Source organism: Bos indicus, chromosome 17 (genome assembly GCF_029378745.1).
Source record: "Bos indicus isolate NIAB-ARS_2022 breed Sahiwal x Tharparkar chromosome 17, NIAB-ARS_B.indTharparkar_mat_pri_1.0, whole genome shotgun sequence".
In the NCBI taxonomy this organism is placed as follows: Eukaryota; Metazoa; Chordata; class Mammalia; order Artiodactyla; family Bovidae; genus Bos; species Bos indicus.
Genome location: NC_091776.1, coordinates 477,851 through 496,650, shown reverse-complemented (window position 1 = coordinate 496,650; position 18,800 = coordinate 477,851). Strand labels below are relative to the sequence as shown.

At 38.1% G+C, this 18,800-nt stretch overlaps 1 protein-coding gene across 3 annotated transcripts in view; it reads right to left on the bottom strand.

Moving 5' to 3' along the window:
* Positions 1-18,800, bottom strand: part of KLHL2 (kelch like family member 2) — a 173,013-nt gene that overhangs the window by 6,720 nt on the left and 147,493 nt on the right. For all 3 annotated transcript variants that reach the window (XM_019977499.2, XM_070768943.1, XM_070768944.1), the window contains 5 exons: positions 18,029-18,145; positions 16,677-16,826; positions 10,604-10,721; positions 950-1,147; positions 460-561 (listed from right to left, as the gene is read on the bottom strand). In XM_019977499.2, coding sequence (XP_019833058.1) covers positions 460-561; positions 950-1,147; positions 10,604-10,721; positions 16,677-16,826; positions 18,029-18,145 — 685 coding nt within the window. The remainder of the gene's footprint in view (positions 1-459; positions 562-949; positions 1,148-10,603; positions 10,722-16,676; positions 16,827-18,028; positions 18,146-18,800) is intronic.

Here is an 18,800-nt window from a genome sequence, read left to right as displayed (position 1 = left end):
CATCTGGTTTAAAAAAAAAGTCAGTGCAGAGAATTATACCCACCATGGAGAGGTAGGTGGGAAGCCACAAATCTGCCCAACAAGTAAAAAAAACTCATACTTACAGCGCTAATTCTTTGGGGGAACAAAGTAGCATATACACAAATAACTGTGGCAACCCATCACTTAAAAGTTAAACAGCCCTTCTCTAGATGTAAAACTTCATATTCATGCCATCTGGTTTGCTTCCCAAATGATTATACTAAGATCAGTTAATAATTTTACATACGTTATACAAAGAGATGAGAAAAAGAGGGAGGGAGGACAGAGAGAGGCCAGGGGGCAGGCAAAAAAGGACGACTAACATTTCATAATAACCACTGTATGTTTCCCTTTTAAAATCATTTGCTTGCCCATTTAGAAAACTGGGGTCTGGGTTACTGGAAGAAACACTCTTAACCACCAGAAGGTTGCCCGCACCTCCAACAACACCGACACCCACACTGCTCCTCCTGGTGTTCATGGGAGCCACGTGGAACCACTCGTTGGACTTGATGTTGTATGCTTCCACGGAGGACAGCCCTGTAATGAACAAAGCACAATGTGCTTCATCTCCTCCTCAGGTTCCTTATATACACATTAGGGAAATACTTCAGTTGCATTAAAATGGGCTAACATCCAATTATATGATGAAGAGAATTAATTTCTTTTCTAGAGAACACCTACACAAGCGACTGACATTCACTGGCTTTTTAAACTTGAGAAGATGACTGATACTGAAGCATGAGAAAAACATATACTCAGCACTCTTAACATCATTTAAAGGAATTCTGGATGGAAATTTTAAACTTATGGTTATAATACCTAGTAAAACACTCAACTCACTCCTAACTATGCCAGGCCTTGTTCCATAAATATGATTGCTATGTTAATTTCTAACAGTAATTTAGAAAAGATGAAAGAAAATTGCCTGTACTCCCGTCAAAGCCTCCCACCGCATATAACAGTCCATTCAACACAGCAGCCCCCAGAGTGCTTCTCCGGTCTCGCATGTTAGCAACGCTGGTCCACTGATCTTTCACAGGGTCATAAGAATCCACAGTGCGGACCCTCAAGGAACCATTAAAGCCACCAACAGCAAAAACGAGTCCGGCCATGTAAACCATCCCTGCAAAAGAAAAAAAGCAGTTAATAGTGAGTGTGCAACTCAACTGCTGCTGCTGCTGCTGCTGCTAAGTCACTTCAGTTGTGTTTGACTCTGTGCGACCCCATAGACAGCAGCCCACCAGGCTCCCCCATCCCTGGGATTCTCCAGGCAAGAACACTGCCACCACCTAAAGACTGCATTCCAAACAGTCTAAAACTGTTGTCAGATTTTAAGTTCCCCTAAGGAGAAGCTTGGCTGAATAGGTCCTAAGAAACACTATTCATTAGTGAGAATACAGAACAATAACTAGATTGTGCTCCTTTCTGCTATGAAAAAATGCAATGGCATGGGGTGAGGTATTACTTTGACTCCTGACTTTTTCAAAGATATACACAGACTTAAACAATGAGCAAGAATTTTCCAACCAACTGAACATGTTTATATTTAATTTGCATAATGTGCTTCTAGTTTATCATGTTAGTGGGCTAAATCTGGGGTTAGCAAATTATAGCCAGTAGGCTATTTCAGTAGAAGCTCACTGAGCTGAGAATGATTTTTACATTTTTAAATGGTTGAAAAGCAGTCAAGAAGAAAAGAATATTTCATGATACACAAAAAGTTACATAAAATTAAAATTTTAGTATCCATAAATAAAGTTTTATTGGAACACAGCTCCAGACATTCATCATGCTGCTTTCAACTATGGTGGCACTTGATTAGTTGTGACAAAGATTATATAACCCACAAAGCCACAAATATCTGCTCTCTGGTCCTTTAAGAAAAAGTTTGCTAGCCCCTGGGCTAGTGAGGTGCTGGGGGTCCCTAGGTGGAGAAACTAAATTGCAGACTCTGGATTTCACCACTTCTTCACCTTCCCAAACTTTTTCGTGCTGCTGTCCTGTTCTGAGAAGCTCCTCTTCAAGTTGGAAATCCCAATGAAAGTTACATATTTTCTATGAGGCCTTCCCCAAACCACTAATCCTGAAGGGATTATCACTAACTCCTGAACCACCAGAGCAAATAACATCTATTTCAAGGTCAATAAATCTTACACATTTTGCAGTATCATTGTAAAACATTCTTCAAAATATCTGATCAAGTGCTCTTCAAAAGGGCATGAAAATACAGACAGACTATGGAACTGTCACAAGTCAGAAGAGATTAAGAAAACATGACAACTAAATGCAATATTACAAGGATCAAAATGGCAAAGCAGGAGGAAATGGAGCTCATCTCACCCACAAATGCATCAAACATGCATCTACATGTGGAACAACTCTCACAGAAAACTGACTGGAAACTGGCAAGAGATCTCTTTTACAACCAAAGCTGCAAGGAAGGTTTCCATGTAACCAAGGAGGATGGGGGGGAAAAAAGGCATTCAGAACAGGCCTAGCACACCTGAGAGGGAGCTGTAAAGAAGGAAAGGTTCACATGGGCAGGACCTCGTCCTAGGGAGCCCCCCTTGCTTGCTGCAAGGTCTGCTAGGACAAAGAGAGGGGCTGGAGGTGTTACAGATGTGGGTTCCTGGACTCTCTAAGCAACAGAAATTGATAAGAGGCCAGATCAGGAATTCACGCAGGCCTGAATATGTGGGATATGTGCTTAGCAAAAGGGAGCAAAAACAAATAACAGGTTTCCTTGCTCACTCCCTGAAGAGAGGAGAGCTGATTTCTTAAATGGTGTGAAGGTGAGAGAGGATTGGTGGGCTGCACAGGGCATGTGACTTAGATGGTCTGCCCACCCCTTGGTAGTGTTGTGCACAGGACCCTGCTTTTGCTCCCAGCATGTCAGACGTGGCAGTTGTGTTTTAGCCTTGTTCATAAGTGCCCTGACTATGCATGTGTGAAGTGGGCTTCCCTCATAGCTCAGTCAGTAAAGAATCTGCCTGCAATGCAGGAGACCTGGGTTCTATTCCTGGGTCAGGAACATCTCCTGGAGAAGAAAATGGCAACCCACTTCAATATTCTTTCCTGGAGAATGCAGGAGGAGCCTGTTAGGCTTCAGTCCATGGGGTCGCAAGAGTTGGACATGACTTAGCAACTAAACTACCACCAGAGTTTCTTTATATTCTGCTGCTAAGGGTGTTTCCAGATATAAGGACTACAGAAAAGGATGCCATGTCCCAGGTCCCAGTCTGTCTCAAAGTGGCCTGGTCTTTGCTCTTGAGGAGTGTATGGGTGCTGGTTTACTAGCAATCAGAGCAGAGACACCCTGGAGCTGATCACTGCAACCTCACCATGCTTCCCTGTCTAAATTAAAATGCACAATGGGTGGGGATGCCAGTACACACAGCAGCTAGATGCTGAATCTTGGGCAGATGGGCCCAGGTTGAGGACTCAGTCTATCTGCACGGAAACAGCTTGGAGGGCCTTGTGTATGGCCTTATTGAATCTCAGAGCCCACTGTCAGTACTCACACAGTGAGGGCAGGTCCAGCCCCAGCGGATACTCTTGGTGTATACACTGGGTGACACCACAGAAACACATGAAACAGAAACAGTCCCTGGGGAGGAGTACATAGGGGTTCCTTTTCTGGATGGAGCACTCTGGTTCTGCCCATCTGACACTGAAGCTTGGAGCCAGATCTAAAGCAGATAGGTCCTGGGAGAGGCCTGTCACAGAGGCAGCCCAAGTATCAGCAGCAGCACAACCATCTTGATTCCTGCAGCTACAGCACCCTGGCCCCAAGCACCAGCCTACCCCATACCACACACCATAGCCTAGCAATAGATCTGGGATGAACGCCATGGAGAAAGGGACATGACCATGGGCTGTTTCTAGGCAGAACCACAAATGACTGCACAGGGGTTCACACTGTGACTGTATGATCCTCACTTGCTTCTAGAGCTCACTTCCTTTGGGACAGAGCAAGGGCAACGGTGCCATATTGAGCCTGAGACTCAGGGCTTCTACTCAAACAACGGGGAGGGGGGCAGATCCAGCCCCTGACAAGGCTGTGATAGCCAAGAAGAAAAGAGGAGGCCCCACTCAACATCTAGAGCAGGTTCTGGACACAACAACTCCAATCACATCTCCTTATCAAGGGTTAACAGCCAGCACATTCTGAGGAGAGATGTGGCTGGCATACAGACCAGAAACAGCCCTCACACCAAAAGTATTGGACTTACACAGTCTACACAGGGATTTGACAGCTCTCTGTGTACGTGCTTCATTGCGTTCGACTCTTAGTGACTCCACAGATTACAGCCCACCAGGCTCCTTTGTCCATGGGATTTTCCCAGCAAGAATACAGGAATGGGTTGCCATTTCCTTTTAGGGGATCTTCCCAAGCCAGGGATTGAACCTGAGTCTCCTGCATGGCAGGCAGATTCTTTACTGCTGAGCCACTGGGGAAATCCTAATAAGTACATACCTATCAATAATTACTTCAAATGTCAATGGGCTAATCAAAAGACATATAGATTGGCAGACTGAATGACAACAATAAAAAATATAACAAGAAATTACACTGTATTGCCTACAAAGAGACCCACTTCAGTGTGAGGGACACAGAGATTTAAAGCGAAAAGATGAAAAAAGATACTTCATGCAAATGGAAATGACAAGAAAGGAGAGGTTGTAATACTCATATAAGACAAAATAGACTTTAAAAGTTCTAACAAAAGACACAGAAGGACATTATTTAATAATAAAGGGATCAATATTGGAAGAGGATACATGTACCCAATATAAAATTAAAAAAAAAAAATACTAACAGGCATAAACGAAGAAATTGACAGGAATATAATAATAGTAGGAAAATTTAATACCCCACTGCTATCAATGGACAGACATTCCAGACAAAAAAATTAAGGAAAGAGGGACCATAAATAATACAACACATTAGTTGGATTTAACTGATATCTATAGGACACTACATCCAAAAATACCCAAGATATACATTACATTTTTTTGAAGTGTGCACAGACCATTCTCTAGGATACACCATACACTAGGTCACAAAACAAGCCTCAACAAATTTAAGAGGACAGAAATTATTTCATGTATCTTTTCCGACCACAATAGTGTAAAACTAGAAATCAACTACAGAAAGAAAACAGAGGAAAAAACATATGGAGATGAAACAACATGCTACTAAAAAACCAATGGGTCAATGATGGACTCAATTAAGAAATCAGAAAATGCCTTGACTTCAAAGGACAATGATAACAGAACCTTACATCCTATGGGATGAAGTAAAAGCAGTTCTACAAGAGAAGTTCATAGCTATAAAGGCATTCCTCAAGGAAAAATTCAAACAGCCTAACCTACCAACTAAAAGAATTAGGACAAGAAGAATAAACAAAACTCAAGGTTAGCAGAAAGAAAAACAACAAATGTTAGAGAGGAAATAAAGAAAATGAAGATTAAAAAGAAAAACAACAGAAAAGATCAATAAAGCCAAGAGCTGGTTTTTAGAAAAGATAAGCAAAAATCAACAAACCTCTAGTTAGGCTCCACAAGAAGAGAGCAAATCCAAATAAACAAAGAAGAAAAGAAGAGAAATAACCACCACAGAAATACAAAAAAATAAAATAAAATCATTAGAATACTGTGAACACTTACATAATGACAAACTGGACAGCCTAGAAGAAATGGAAAAGTTTCAAGAAACGTGTTGCTGTTTAGTCGGTAAGTCATGTCCAACTCTGGTGGACTATATGTAGCCCACCAGGTTACTCTGTCCATGAGATTTCCCAAGCAAGAATACTGGAGTGGGCTGCCATTTCCTTCTCCAGGGGATCTTCCCAACACAAGGACTGAACCCACGTCTCCTGTATTACAGGAGGATTCTTTACCACTGAGCCACCTGGAAAGCTCAGCCAAAACTGAAGGAACAGATAACAATAGAATCTGTAATAAAAACAACTCCCTGCAAGCAAAAGTCCAGGACCATACAGCTTATCTGTGTTCCTCAAACTATTTCAAAGTGAGGAATACTTCCAAAGTTATCCTATGAGGGCACCATCATCCTGATACCAAAACTAGACAAAGATACTACAAAAAAGAGAAAACTACAGACCAGTATCTCTGAAGAATATCGATGCAAAATTATTCAACAGAATATTAGCAAACCAAATCCAGCAATACAGAGAAAGGATCATATTGATGTTGCATTCATTCCAGGTTAAAAAAGATGGTTCAAGATAAGTAAATCAATCAATATGATACACCATTTAACAAAAGGAACCAAAAAAACTAGATGATCATATCAACAGACACAAAGAAAGTATTTAATAAAATTCAACATCTACTCATGACAAAAAAATCTCATTAAAGTGGGTATAAAGGGAACATATCTCAAAATAATAAAAGTCATTTATGACAAATCCATAGCAAACATAATACTCAACAGTGAAAAGCTGGAAAACTTACTGCTAAATTCAGGAAGAAGACAAGGATGCCCACTTTTACTGCTTCTGCTCAATACTATATTGGAAGTCCTAGTCTTATCAGTCTGACAAGAAATAAAATGTATCCAAATAGGAAGAAAAGAGGTAGAACTGTCATTATTTGCACATGATGTGACATTCTCTATAGAGAACTCTTAAGACTCCACAAACAACTATTAGAACTATTAAATAAACTCAACAACATGGCAGGATACAAGATTAATACACAGAAATCTGTTGCATTCCTTTACACAAACAATGAAACATCAGAAAAACAAAGTTTAAAAGATAAGTCCCATTTGAAATTCCAACAACCTAGGAATAAGCGTAACCAAGGAGGTGGAAGATCTATATGCTGAAAACTATAAAACAACAATGAAGGAAACTGGAGATGATTCAGAATTGGAAAGAAATCTCTTGCTCTTACAAAAATAATATTGCTAAAATGACCATACAATTTACAGGTTAAATGCAATCTGTAATACTCAGGACAGTTTTCAGAGACTAGAACAAACAATACTAAAACTTATATGGAACCATAAATGACCCAGAAATGCCAAAGAAATACTGAGGAAAAAGAATAAAGCTGGAGGTATAACTCTTCTAGACATCACACAAAACTACAAAGCTACAGTAAACAAAACACTATGGTAATGGTAAAAAACAGACATATAGATCAATGGAAGAGAACAGAGAGCCCAGAAAAAGCCACATACCTATGGTCAATTAATCCAACAAAGGAGACAAGACAAAGCAATAGAAAAGAGACAGTCTCTTCAACAAGTAGTGTTGGGAAAGCTAAACAGCCACATGTAAATCAATGAAATTAGAACACTCCCTCATATCACCTACAAAAATAAACAAAAATGGTTTAAAACCAAAATGTAAGACATGTTATGCCTAGAAGAAAAAACAGGCAAAACATTCTTAGAAATAAATCACAGCAACATTTTCTTAGAGCAGTCTCCCAAGGCAAAAGAAATAAGAGCAAATAACAACAACAGGACCTCAGTTCAGTTCAGTTCACTCGCTCAGTTGTGTCCGACTCTTTGCGACCCCATGAATCGCAGCACTCCCTGTCCATCACCAGCACGACCCCATGAATCGCCAGGCCTCCCTGTCCATCACCAACTCCCGGACTTCACTCAGACTCATGTCCATCGAGTCATTGATGCCATCCAGCCATCTCATCCTCTGTCGTCCCCTTCTCCTCCTGCCCCCAATCCCTCCCAGCATCAGGGTCTTTTCCAATGAGTCAACTCTCTTTGCATGAGGTGGCCAAAACTTAAAAATTTTGATTTTTAAGGAATCAAAGGAAACCATCACAAACACAATCACAGCAAAGAAAACCATCAACGAAATGAAAAGGCAACCTATGGAATGGGAGAAAACATTTCCAAATGATGCAACTGACAAGGGGTTAATATCTCAAATATACAAACCACTCATACAAGTCAATACAAAAAGAAAAAAAAAAATCAACCCAATCAGAAAATGGGCAGAAGACCTAAACAGACATTTCTCCAAAGATAAATAGATGGTCAACAGGCACATGAAAAGATGTTCAACATCTGAGATTATCAGAGAGATGCAAATCAAAACCACAGTGAAGTATTACCTCACAGTGGTCAGATGGCTTCATCAAAATATCTACAAATGATAAATGCTGGAAAGGATGTGAAGAAAAGGGAACCTTCCTACACTATTGGTGGGAATGTAAATTGGTACAGCCACTGTGGAAAATGGTATGGAGTTTTCTTTGAAAAACTAAAAATGCAAACTACAATATGATCCAGCAATCCCCATCCTGGGCATATATCTGGAAAAGATGAAAATTGTGATTTGTAAAGGTACATGCACTCAGTGCTCAGAGTAGCACTATTTACAATAGCAAAGACATGGAAACAAACCAAGTGTCCACCAACAGATGATTGGTTTAATGTGTGTTACATATACAGTGGAATATTACTCTGTCATAACAAAGAACGAAATACTAGCATTTGCAGCAACATGGATGAACCTAGATAATATCATACAGAGGTAAGTCAGAAGACAAATACTACGTGACATCACATATGTGGAGTCTAAAACATGATACAAACAAATCTACATACAAAACAGATTCACAGACACAGAAAACAAACTTATGGCTACCAAAGGGGAAACGGGGAAAGGGATAAATTAGAAGTGTGGGATTAACACATACATACTACTACACATAAGGTAGATAAGCAACAAGGATTTACTGTATTCAATGTCTTGCAATAATGTATAATGGAAAATAGTCTTAAGATAAACATAAGTGAATCATTTTGCTGTATACCTGAAACTAACACAATATTGTAAATCAACTATATTTACTTCAATTATAAATACATGCATGCATGCAATGTGAGGTCTTGATTTACTTCAATTATAAATACATGCATGCATGCAATGTGAGGTCTTGAAACAGAATAGAAACATTAACACAAAAAATTGTAAAATACAGTAAGCCTGTAGCTTAGGTAATAGTAATATACCAATACTGATTTCTTAAGTTTTGAGAACTATCACAGCTATATATTAATACTATGAATTATACACACAAATAATTTTTAAGTAAGACTTTTCTATACAAGAAAGAAATCCATAAGCACAAGGACAAAAGTCTAATGGTACAGGAACACATAGAAAGTAATAGTGTTACATGGCAAAAATAACACAAAAATAATGCAAATAAAGTCAAAAGATTAATACAAATAAATATTCACACCGCAACTGACAGGAAAAAAGGGCCACTCTCCTTAACATATCAAATCAATAATAAAACAATGGCAAAAATCATGAAACCATGAACTGACCATTTAGAAAGATGTTTAACTTTCCTCAAAATAGAAGTACAAACTAGATGTGAAAGAATTTTTCACCTACCAGCTTGCAAAACTCAAACATTTAATTATAAGGTGTTACAGGGGCTCCCCTGATAGCTCAGTTGGTAGAGAATCCACCTGAAATGCAGGAGACCCCATTTTGATTTGTGGGTTGGGAAGATCCCCTGGAGAAGGGATAGGCTACCCACTCTAGTATTCTTGGGCTTCCCTTGTGGCTCAGCTGGTAAAGAATCCACCTGCAATGCGGGAGATTTGGGTTCAATCCCTGGGTTCGGAAGCCTGGAGAATTCCATGGACTATATATAGTCCATGGGGTTGCAAAGAGTTGGACACGACTGAGTGACTTTCACTTTCATAGGGTATGTAGGGAAATTAGTACCTTCATATTTACTGTTAGTGGAAGTAATAATTAGCATATCTTAAGATACCTTTTTAATAATTATTCCATTTCTAGAGTTTTATCCAACTTAAATCTATTAGCACACATACATAATGATATATGTATAAGGAATTGCAGCACTGTTCATAAAGATTAAAAACAATTTTAAGGTTCAATTAAAAACTAGTAAAAATTATACTACATCCAGAACCCCTCCTCCCACATACTAGACACCTATAAAGGAATGAGTTAAATCTATCATCTTATATAACAAGCTCCAGGATGTACTGTTAAAGGACTACCATAATAGAAATGTTCTGTTACGCTTACAACTCATTTTGCTATGAGAGACATGAATTTACAGATCCAGGTTTGAGTCTCAGAAAGAATTCTTAGAAACTGCAAACGTCTTTTTCTGATTGCAGTTTTGGCTAAACTAAGGTCCATTTCAACAAATGCTTGAAAAGCAGATGGCCTGGAAGAAAGCAACTGTGGCTTATAGCTAAGTTAGGAATTTCTTAGCAATAAGTGTCCCAAGCTAAAGAACTGCTTCTCAATACTTCAATAAAGGTAACTAGGAAAATATCCAGCAAATTGTTAGCTACTCCACCTTACATAAGAATCAGAAAAATATGTAAATTAAAGAAAGAAGCTGCTAACTTCATCAATGTCTTGTGAGTTGTATGAGGCTCCTGAATCACTGTTTAATCACATAGCTATTTTAATCAAAGTTTTTCCAATAAAGATTCTTCTAGTTAGTAAGATAAGACCTGAGAGGAAACTCCCAATGACCCAGCAATAGGGAAATGATCACAATGCATCATGCTTACCTGCCCTACATCTCCTAGAAGGCAATTCTGCTACTTGGTGCCATCTCTCTTCTTTGAAGTCATAGCATTCCACACTTCGAATAGCCTTTGGTGCTTGGCCCCCAACCACCACCATTAACTGGAAGGGCAGAAGTATAAGCACTTGAACAAATAACTACTGCATACTCAGGGATTTAAAATGTCTTACTGACACAAAGACAATGACATGGAGAGTATTAGGATGAAGATGGTAGGGTGAGCTGGGGGAAAACAACCACCTAATAAACATTTAATAAACATCACCAAGGAGGCACACATATGTTAGAACTACAATTCTATTTTCTAGCACATTTAGTCAAAAATAAGGATATCAGAAACTAAAATAAGTTTCTGATCCTTCAAGCAAAAGCAGTATTTAAGCCAAAAACAGCAGGCAATCAGCACTGGCAAGGCTGCAGTATGTCATAGGGCTTGCTAAAAACTAGATCCCAGCTTTGTAATGACTAGGGATTAGATCTCCACAACCTAGGAGAGCAGACAAAAGTGAAATTTATGTTAGTGGGTAGATGAGGTGAAGAGGACAGTATGGTATTAAAAGAAAGATGGAAGAAGAAAAAAAAAAAAAACTACTGAAAAAGGAGCACTAATTAAATTTAAATTCACGAGAGAGTACAGATTCCTAGATATCAAGTAAAGAGATCTCCATGGATGTCCCACAAATAAAACAAACAAGAGGCCAGATAATGGAGATACTAGAAATCATAACAAATGAATGAGCAGAGAATAAGTGAGTTCAACTCAATTCACCAACTATTCATTAAGTGTCTATCATCTGTGTTTAATCAGAACTGTGCTAAGGTGTTCTACATAAGAAATATAAGACATGGTCTCTATCCCTAAGAGCTTATAGATTTCACTAGGGAGACAAGATTCTAAAGTAGTTCAAGAATAATATACAATTATATATGATTATAGACATTAACTGCTATTCCTGATCAGAAATGTAGCCATAATTTAGTAAAAACTTCCTGGAGCGGGGAGAACCTTTAGAGATAGATGGGACTTAGCAATCAATGTGTTTGTCTTTTAATGAGCATAAATGAGCACACTGAGTACTCTTTGGATAGCTGTCAATTCAGAAGAATGTAAAAGTTAATGATGTCACAATTAGAACACTGTAAAGAACGGCAGGGACATTTCAAGCAGAAAGTTAGATAAGCACAGGAAAAAGAATGTTCAAAAGAAACACAAACTCAAACAGAAGATGGACTGTTTCATAGACACAAAAAGGGGAAGTTTGCACCGTGACTGAGCAATGGTCTACTTGTACTTAAAACTATAGAAAAGATGGGTACACAGAAATCAAAGTAAGTCCTATTTCCAAAAAGAAGCTTATTCTAGTAATTTACAGGAAAGGAGAAAGAATTTTAAAGGTCTTAAAAAGAAGATCGGATACAGCACAAATATATAAGATTTTTCAGACCTGTCATTCCCCTAGTGTTGAATGCAAATAAATAAAAGGCAGAATTAACGAAGAAAATCTGCATTACCCTTCCTTACTATTCTTAAAGGAAAAAGAGGAGGGGGAGAAGTTGTGAAATCACAGAGGTGCAACAGACAGTAAGATCAATCCTGTATCTAGGGATCTATAGAAGATCTATCTGTGCTTAAACTTTTAAACTCTGCCCAGCAGTTACACAATAGTTAGAAGAGGCTTGGTTAACATCTGATGAAGATCAGTTAAAAAAAAATCTCTAAAGGGAATACTTTTCAAAAAATCCTTGAGAAACATAATAGTTGAATAGATTTCATGATTTGCAACTATGAATCTTATGATTTCCATGCAACATTTCACTTCTTGTAGATCAAAATGGGAAGGGAAAATGTGCTACTGATTACAGAGAAAGGTAGTAATATCTGTCCTTTACTCGCCCAAGAGAAGTAAAATGGGTTGAGGATTTGGAACTCCAAAAATCAGAGATAACCAGGAAAGGAAGAATGTATAATGGGAAGACGAGAGCAGGGATATTTGTATGAGATCAAGAGACAGTGCCACTACCAACAAAAATGTGTCATGACTCTGACATCCCAATTGTTTTTAAGAGACAGCTGGTTTCACATGAGAAACACCATACTTATGCTGCTGCTGCTAAGTCACTTCAGTCGTGTCCGACTCTGTGCGACCCCATAGATGGCGGCCCATCAGGCTCCCCCGTCCCTGAGATTCTCCAGGCAAGAACAGTGGAGTGGGTTGCCATTTCCTTCTCCAATGCATGAAACTGAAAAGTGAAAGTGAAGTCGCTCAGTCGTGTCCGACACTCAGCGACCCCATGGACTGCAGCCTACCAGGCTCCTCCGTCCATAGGATTTTCCAGGCAAGAGTACTGGAGTGGGGTGCCATTGCCTTCTCCGACTTATTATGCTAATATAAAGGAATTGAAAACTATGAAGACATGTGTATGGAAAAGTTAAATATGACATATTTAAGGAAGGTAAGAAGTAGGGAGTTAGTTATACAAAATCAAGTGAGCATTCTGAAATGTAGATCAATTAAACTTTGTTCTTTCATTTTCTTCACCTATTAAATATTAGTTTAGTTTAAATTGCCTCCTGAAATATCAAATTTAGATATCCTGGGTAAAATAAGGAAAAATAGAAATAACATGATAGCATTTACAAAAATACAGATTCCAAATAAAAAAAGAAGCTAACAATAACATGTGGTGTTATAGTTAACCCTAGTGGTCCAGTGGTTATTGTTAAGCCTTGTCGTCCAGTGGTTAAGAATCTTCATTGCAATCCAGGGGATGTGGGTTTGATCCCTGGTCAGGGAACTAAAGTCCCATACGCTAAGAAGCAACTAAGCCCACACAACACAACTACTGACAAACAGTGGAAACACTGACAGACTTATTTTGGGGGGCTCCAAAATCAATGCAGATACTGACCACAGCCATGAAATTAAAAGACGCTTGCTCCTTGGAAGAAAAGTTATGACCAACCTCGATAGCATATTAAGAAGCAGAGACTTTGCCAACAAAGGTCCGTCTCGTCAAGGCTATGGTTTTTCCAGTGGTCATATATGGATGTGAGAGTTGGACTATAAAGAAACCTGAGCACCAAAGAATTGATGTTTTTGAAATGTGGTGTTGGAGAAAACTCTTGAGAGTCCCTTGGACTGCACAGCGATCCAACCAGTCCATCCTAAAGGAAAGCAGTCCTGAATATTCACTGGAAGGACTGATGCTGAAGCTGAAACTCCAATACTTTGGCCACCTGATGCGAAGAACTGACTCATCTGAAAAGACCCTGATGCTGTGAAAAATTGAAGGCGGGAGGAGAAGGGGACGACAGAGGATGAGATGGTTAGATGTCATCACCGACTCAATGGACATGAGCTTGAGTAAACTCCAGGAGTTGGTGATGGACAGGGAGGCCTGGCGTGCTGCAGTCCATGGAGTAACAAAGAATCAGACACAACTGAGAGACTGAACTAAACAATAACATATAGTAGCAAAACATACACAGTTTTTCATTATACTGTCCAAATCCATGAGTGCCTTACACAACCCCAAGATAGTTTACTGAAGATACAAAACTAATGTCTGAGTTATAAAAAGATTTATCTTATGCAAGTACGTGTGAGTCCACAGAATCAGAGACTAATAGGTCACTGTCATAGTAGAAATATTATCTGTTATTCCAGGACTGCTACCACATTTTGTCTGATGTGTCTTATTGTGATTATAATAAAGTGCGTCATTACTGTTAATCATGTTGCCTCATTCTTAACTATCTAGTTAGAATTAATCTTGAATATAGACCCTCTAAGCATCCAGTAGAAGCACTTTTCAAAACTATGTGCAGATAAATAAACTTTCAGGAGAGACTATGCAAATACAAAACTAGCAGCAGTATATCTCCCTGCTACCTGTCAGGTCTGCCACCCTACTCTCCAGTCACCCTGAGAGAGCAGAAGAGAACCTTCATGGATTGGCATACCCACCATGAAATCAAAGCTAAAGAACTGAGAAATCCAAAGTTTAATACAGTTGGGAGGGCCATCCAAACCCATTGGCAGAGAAGAGCCCAGAGACAGTGTCAACTGAACAGATGATCACAAAAGAGAAAATAATTGACAGGATTTCACCAAGAACTCTTTAGAATGTTTTTAAAAGTAGCATGCTTATTACAGAAATTAGAAGAGAATTAGTTTTCACTCTAAAGGTTAAGGCATAGCTAAAGACAGCAAAGCTAAAGATGCCAGCTAAGGGAATATACAGGTTAAGAAGAGACCTTTTAAAAATATGAAATGTTTAAAAAGTATTAAAGATAAGACAAACCTTTTAGAAGGAAGTTACAAAGACCAGCATAAAAGAAATAATAATTCAAATGGGCTAAGGCTATAGATGGCTTTTATAAATCTGTATTTTTTGGTAAGAACAAAAACTGACACCAAACAATATGGACAGATATGAAGTAATGAAGACTTAATAGAGATGACTTCTTATAAAAGGAGGTAAAAGGTATTTGGAAAATGTAAACACTTATAAAATCAGCAGACCCAGATGGCATGCATACTAAGGTATTAAGGGAACTAGCTAATGTACTTACTGAGCCACTTACAATTATTTTTGAAAAATCTTGGAGAACTGAGGAGAGATCAGAAAATTTAAAAACGGCAAATACCAATTTTCAAAATAGGGTAGGAAGTGAGTGCCTTGTAAATATCTTTTAAGTGACAATAATTTTCACTAAAACTTTAGAATATTTTGAGAAAAGCATTCAAATTTCTAGGAGCCTATGAAAATGATGAGTAACACACAGAGGGACATTAAAAAAAAAATCATGCTAAATTTGAATCTATATGATCCTAGATCTCATCAGATGCTATTTGCCAAATTACTTGTTTTGGTTTAGATAATAAACACAATAATATGGACTGACACTATAAATGGACTATAAATGGACTATATTGCTAAGTGGGTATTTCTAATGAGGAATCACCAGGAAGAGTACTGAAGTCCATTTTAAATTAAAATATTTACTAATAATTTAGAAAAAAGGAGGGAGTAGCACTGGTAAAATATAGTCAATTCTAAATTGAGAACTCTTAACACTGGGCAAAACAGAAAAACACTACTAATATGAATTTGAAGCAATTAAAATGTAGGCTCAAAAAAAAAAAAAAACTTTGAAAAAATACTAAATAAAAGTATTAAAGTGAAAGAATATAAAAGATATAATTTAATGGAAATATAAAAACAACTAAAGATGATGTAAGAAAACAGTAGACAACAGATTAATTATAATTTCTTAATCCATCATTGCCCCCAAACACACGAGAGCTAGAAATCAATACATAAATAAAAGTATTATATTATGTATGGATCATTTTGATCAACCATACACAAAATGGTGCTTAAAGTGCTGGCCTCCTAGTACTATAAAGATGCACACAGAGCAGAAGAAACTGCAAACAGAAAGACAGAAATGAGGGGTTATTTGTAAAGAAAATTTAATCAGTAAGAAATGAATGGCTTCAACTAAAAAGATAAAGGTAGAATACAAACTTTCACATAGGAAATTTAGGAACACTGGAGATCTGGGAAGACATCTGGGAAATCTACACTGAAATGGCTATGTATGATGTGTGAGTGAACCATCAAACTGTGTACTATTTGTACACAACAGACAATAGGAGGCAACAAAAGGAACAAGCTAGCATCCTTAGTTGTAAGCAATTCTGTGAAACTACTCAGTTTTCACTTATCACCCAAATATGTAGCTTACAAAGAAATCTTTAGATCTACATACTCTGATTATCTTCTCTGCTGTTAACTAGAGCTGAAGAAACTCAGAAGGGATAAATACCAGTGGCCTCTGTTCCAGAAGAGCAGTATCATGTGGTTTGTAAAGATTAAATGAGTCAAACAACACCCACCCTCCACAGACAAAATCAAAAAAGAAGTTGAATTACATATACTACAATGAATTCCTGGATACATGGAAATTCAGATGAGTAAAATAAATTAAGAGCCTCATTATGGGCCTTTCAGATGAGATAGTAACAGATAAGAACAGCAGATCCTACTTTGGGAAGGTTCATGGGTGTCCTCAATCGGGTCCGGATGCTCTTCATTAATATACGCTGCTCTGTAGGTAGCAGATGGTACTTCATAGCTTCAATGAGGTAATCTTTGCAAGCACTGCTATTCTTCACCAGTGCTTCTTCCTCAACCCTCTGAAAGAAGAAATCAGACTCACCCTATGAGGGGATAGCTAATTCATGATAAAATGACAAAGAAACAAGAATAAGAAAAAAGAATAACTATCTTCTGATTCAATCTAAAAGTTTCAGAGGCAAGCTTATAAATATCACTAAAAAAATGCTTGACTATCTGGTCTACAGAGAAAAATATATAAATAATAAAGAAGAACTGCAATGAAAATCATATACTTCAATGTCAGTTATAGAATAATCTTTAGTAGTACTATGTTCATCTATTTGTTATCTTTAAGCCAAATTAAGAAATAGTTTAGGCCAAACAGTAAGAAAAATTAGAAAATTGAGATAATGAGTCCTTCAAGCAGGGGACGTAATATTATAAAGACAACCTTTTAAAACTTGAAAAAAAAAAATCCAGTAAAGGGATTCAAAATACTTTATAACAATGTACCTATACCACAAATAAATCTTGTCCCTCCTATCCCTATCCTCAAGTGCAGGATAGGTTTCTTGTTTTCTTTTTTTTTCTGTTCGTTTTCTTAAAGGCAGAGTACCAGTGATTACACATATGACAACAAGTAAACAAGCTTCAAACAATTCTAAAATGTTCAGATCTAATGCTAATAAAGAAATGTTTCTTCATATTGATAAATGGCAGAAACTAACACAACACTGTAAAGCAATTATCCTCCAGCTAAAAACAAATAATTAAAAAAAAAGTTTCACTGGATGGCTTTAATTATAAATTAAAATGTTGAAATGACCCTAATATAAAGGAATGCTAATAATACAACAGTAAATTTAAAATTTTTCAGAGACTACTAAAGATCCATTTATTGCTATTTGTTTCAAATAACCTGGTTTTCTTCAGCTTAGAATTCCATTCTATTCCATTCCATTCACTAATTAGAGGAGGCTATTAGAAGGAAGGCAAAAGAGATGCAGAAATGACACAGAACTACAGATGTGGTTTCTGCATGTACTCACATCACCACAGACAATGCTTCCACAAGCTCCAGTACTTGCTTATGCAAACCAGATACTGGGGAGAAGCAAACTTTAAGACCAGGAAGCAGCCCAAGAGGTAGCAGTTGCCAAGGACATCAGGCATATTTACTGCCCTATGCCCAGTTGCCACTGTGTAACAAGAATCTACACACTGTTGCCCCAGGGACATGGTGCTAGTGCATACTTATGTGTTATGCAAATACTTTTACCTGAACTAAATATTCCCGAGGAAGCAAAGGTAACCGTACATGTTCCATCAGCCGAGCCATAAATTCTTGCCTTACATCCTTGTCATGATTCACCCAAGCTATTACTGCTTCAAATACCTTGCAGAGAATATGAAGGAAAGAAAAGTAATGAGTTATGTACCAAGGTGTCTGAATAAAATATAAGGAGATTACATTTTATATAACACTCTTGCTAAGACATCCAGGTTTTATCAATGGTTGAAGTTTTTCAAATCATGACTATGCTTTTGCTGTTCAGTTACTCAGTTGTGCCCAACTCTTGTGACCCCATGGACTGCAGCACGCCAGGCCTCACTGTCCTTCGCCGTCTCCCCAAGTGTAAGCTGCAGGGGCCAGTCTAGAGGAAGAGGCTCAGTGTGGAACCTGTTAAACTTTGCTCAAACTCATGTCCATTGAGTCAGTGATGCCATCCAACCATCTCATTCTCTGTCATCCCCTTCTTCTCCTGCCTGCAATCTTTCCCAGTATCAGGATCTTTCCCAGTGAGCTGGTGCTTCATATCAGGTGGATGGCCAAAATACTGGTGCTTCAGCATCAGTCTTTCCAATGAATATTCAGGGTTGATTTCCTTTAGGATAGAATGGTTTGACCTCCTTGCTCTCCAAGGGACTCTCAAGTCTTCCCCAACACCACAATTAGAAAGTATCATTTCCTCAGTGCTCAGCTTTTCTATGGTCCAACTCTCACATCCATACATGACTACTGGAAAAACCATAGCCTTGACTAGATGGAC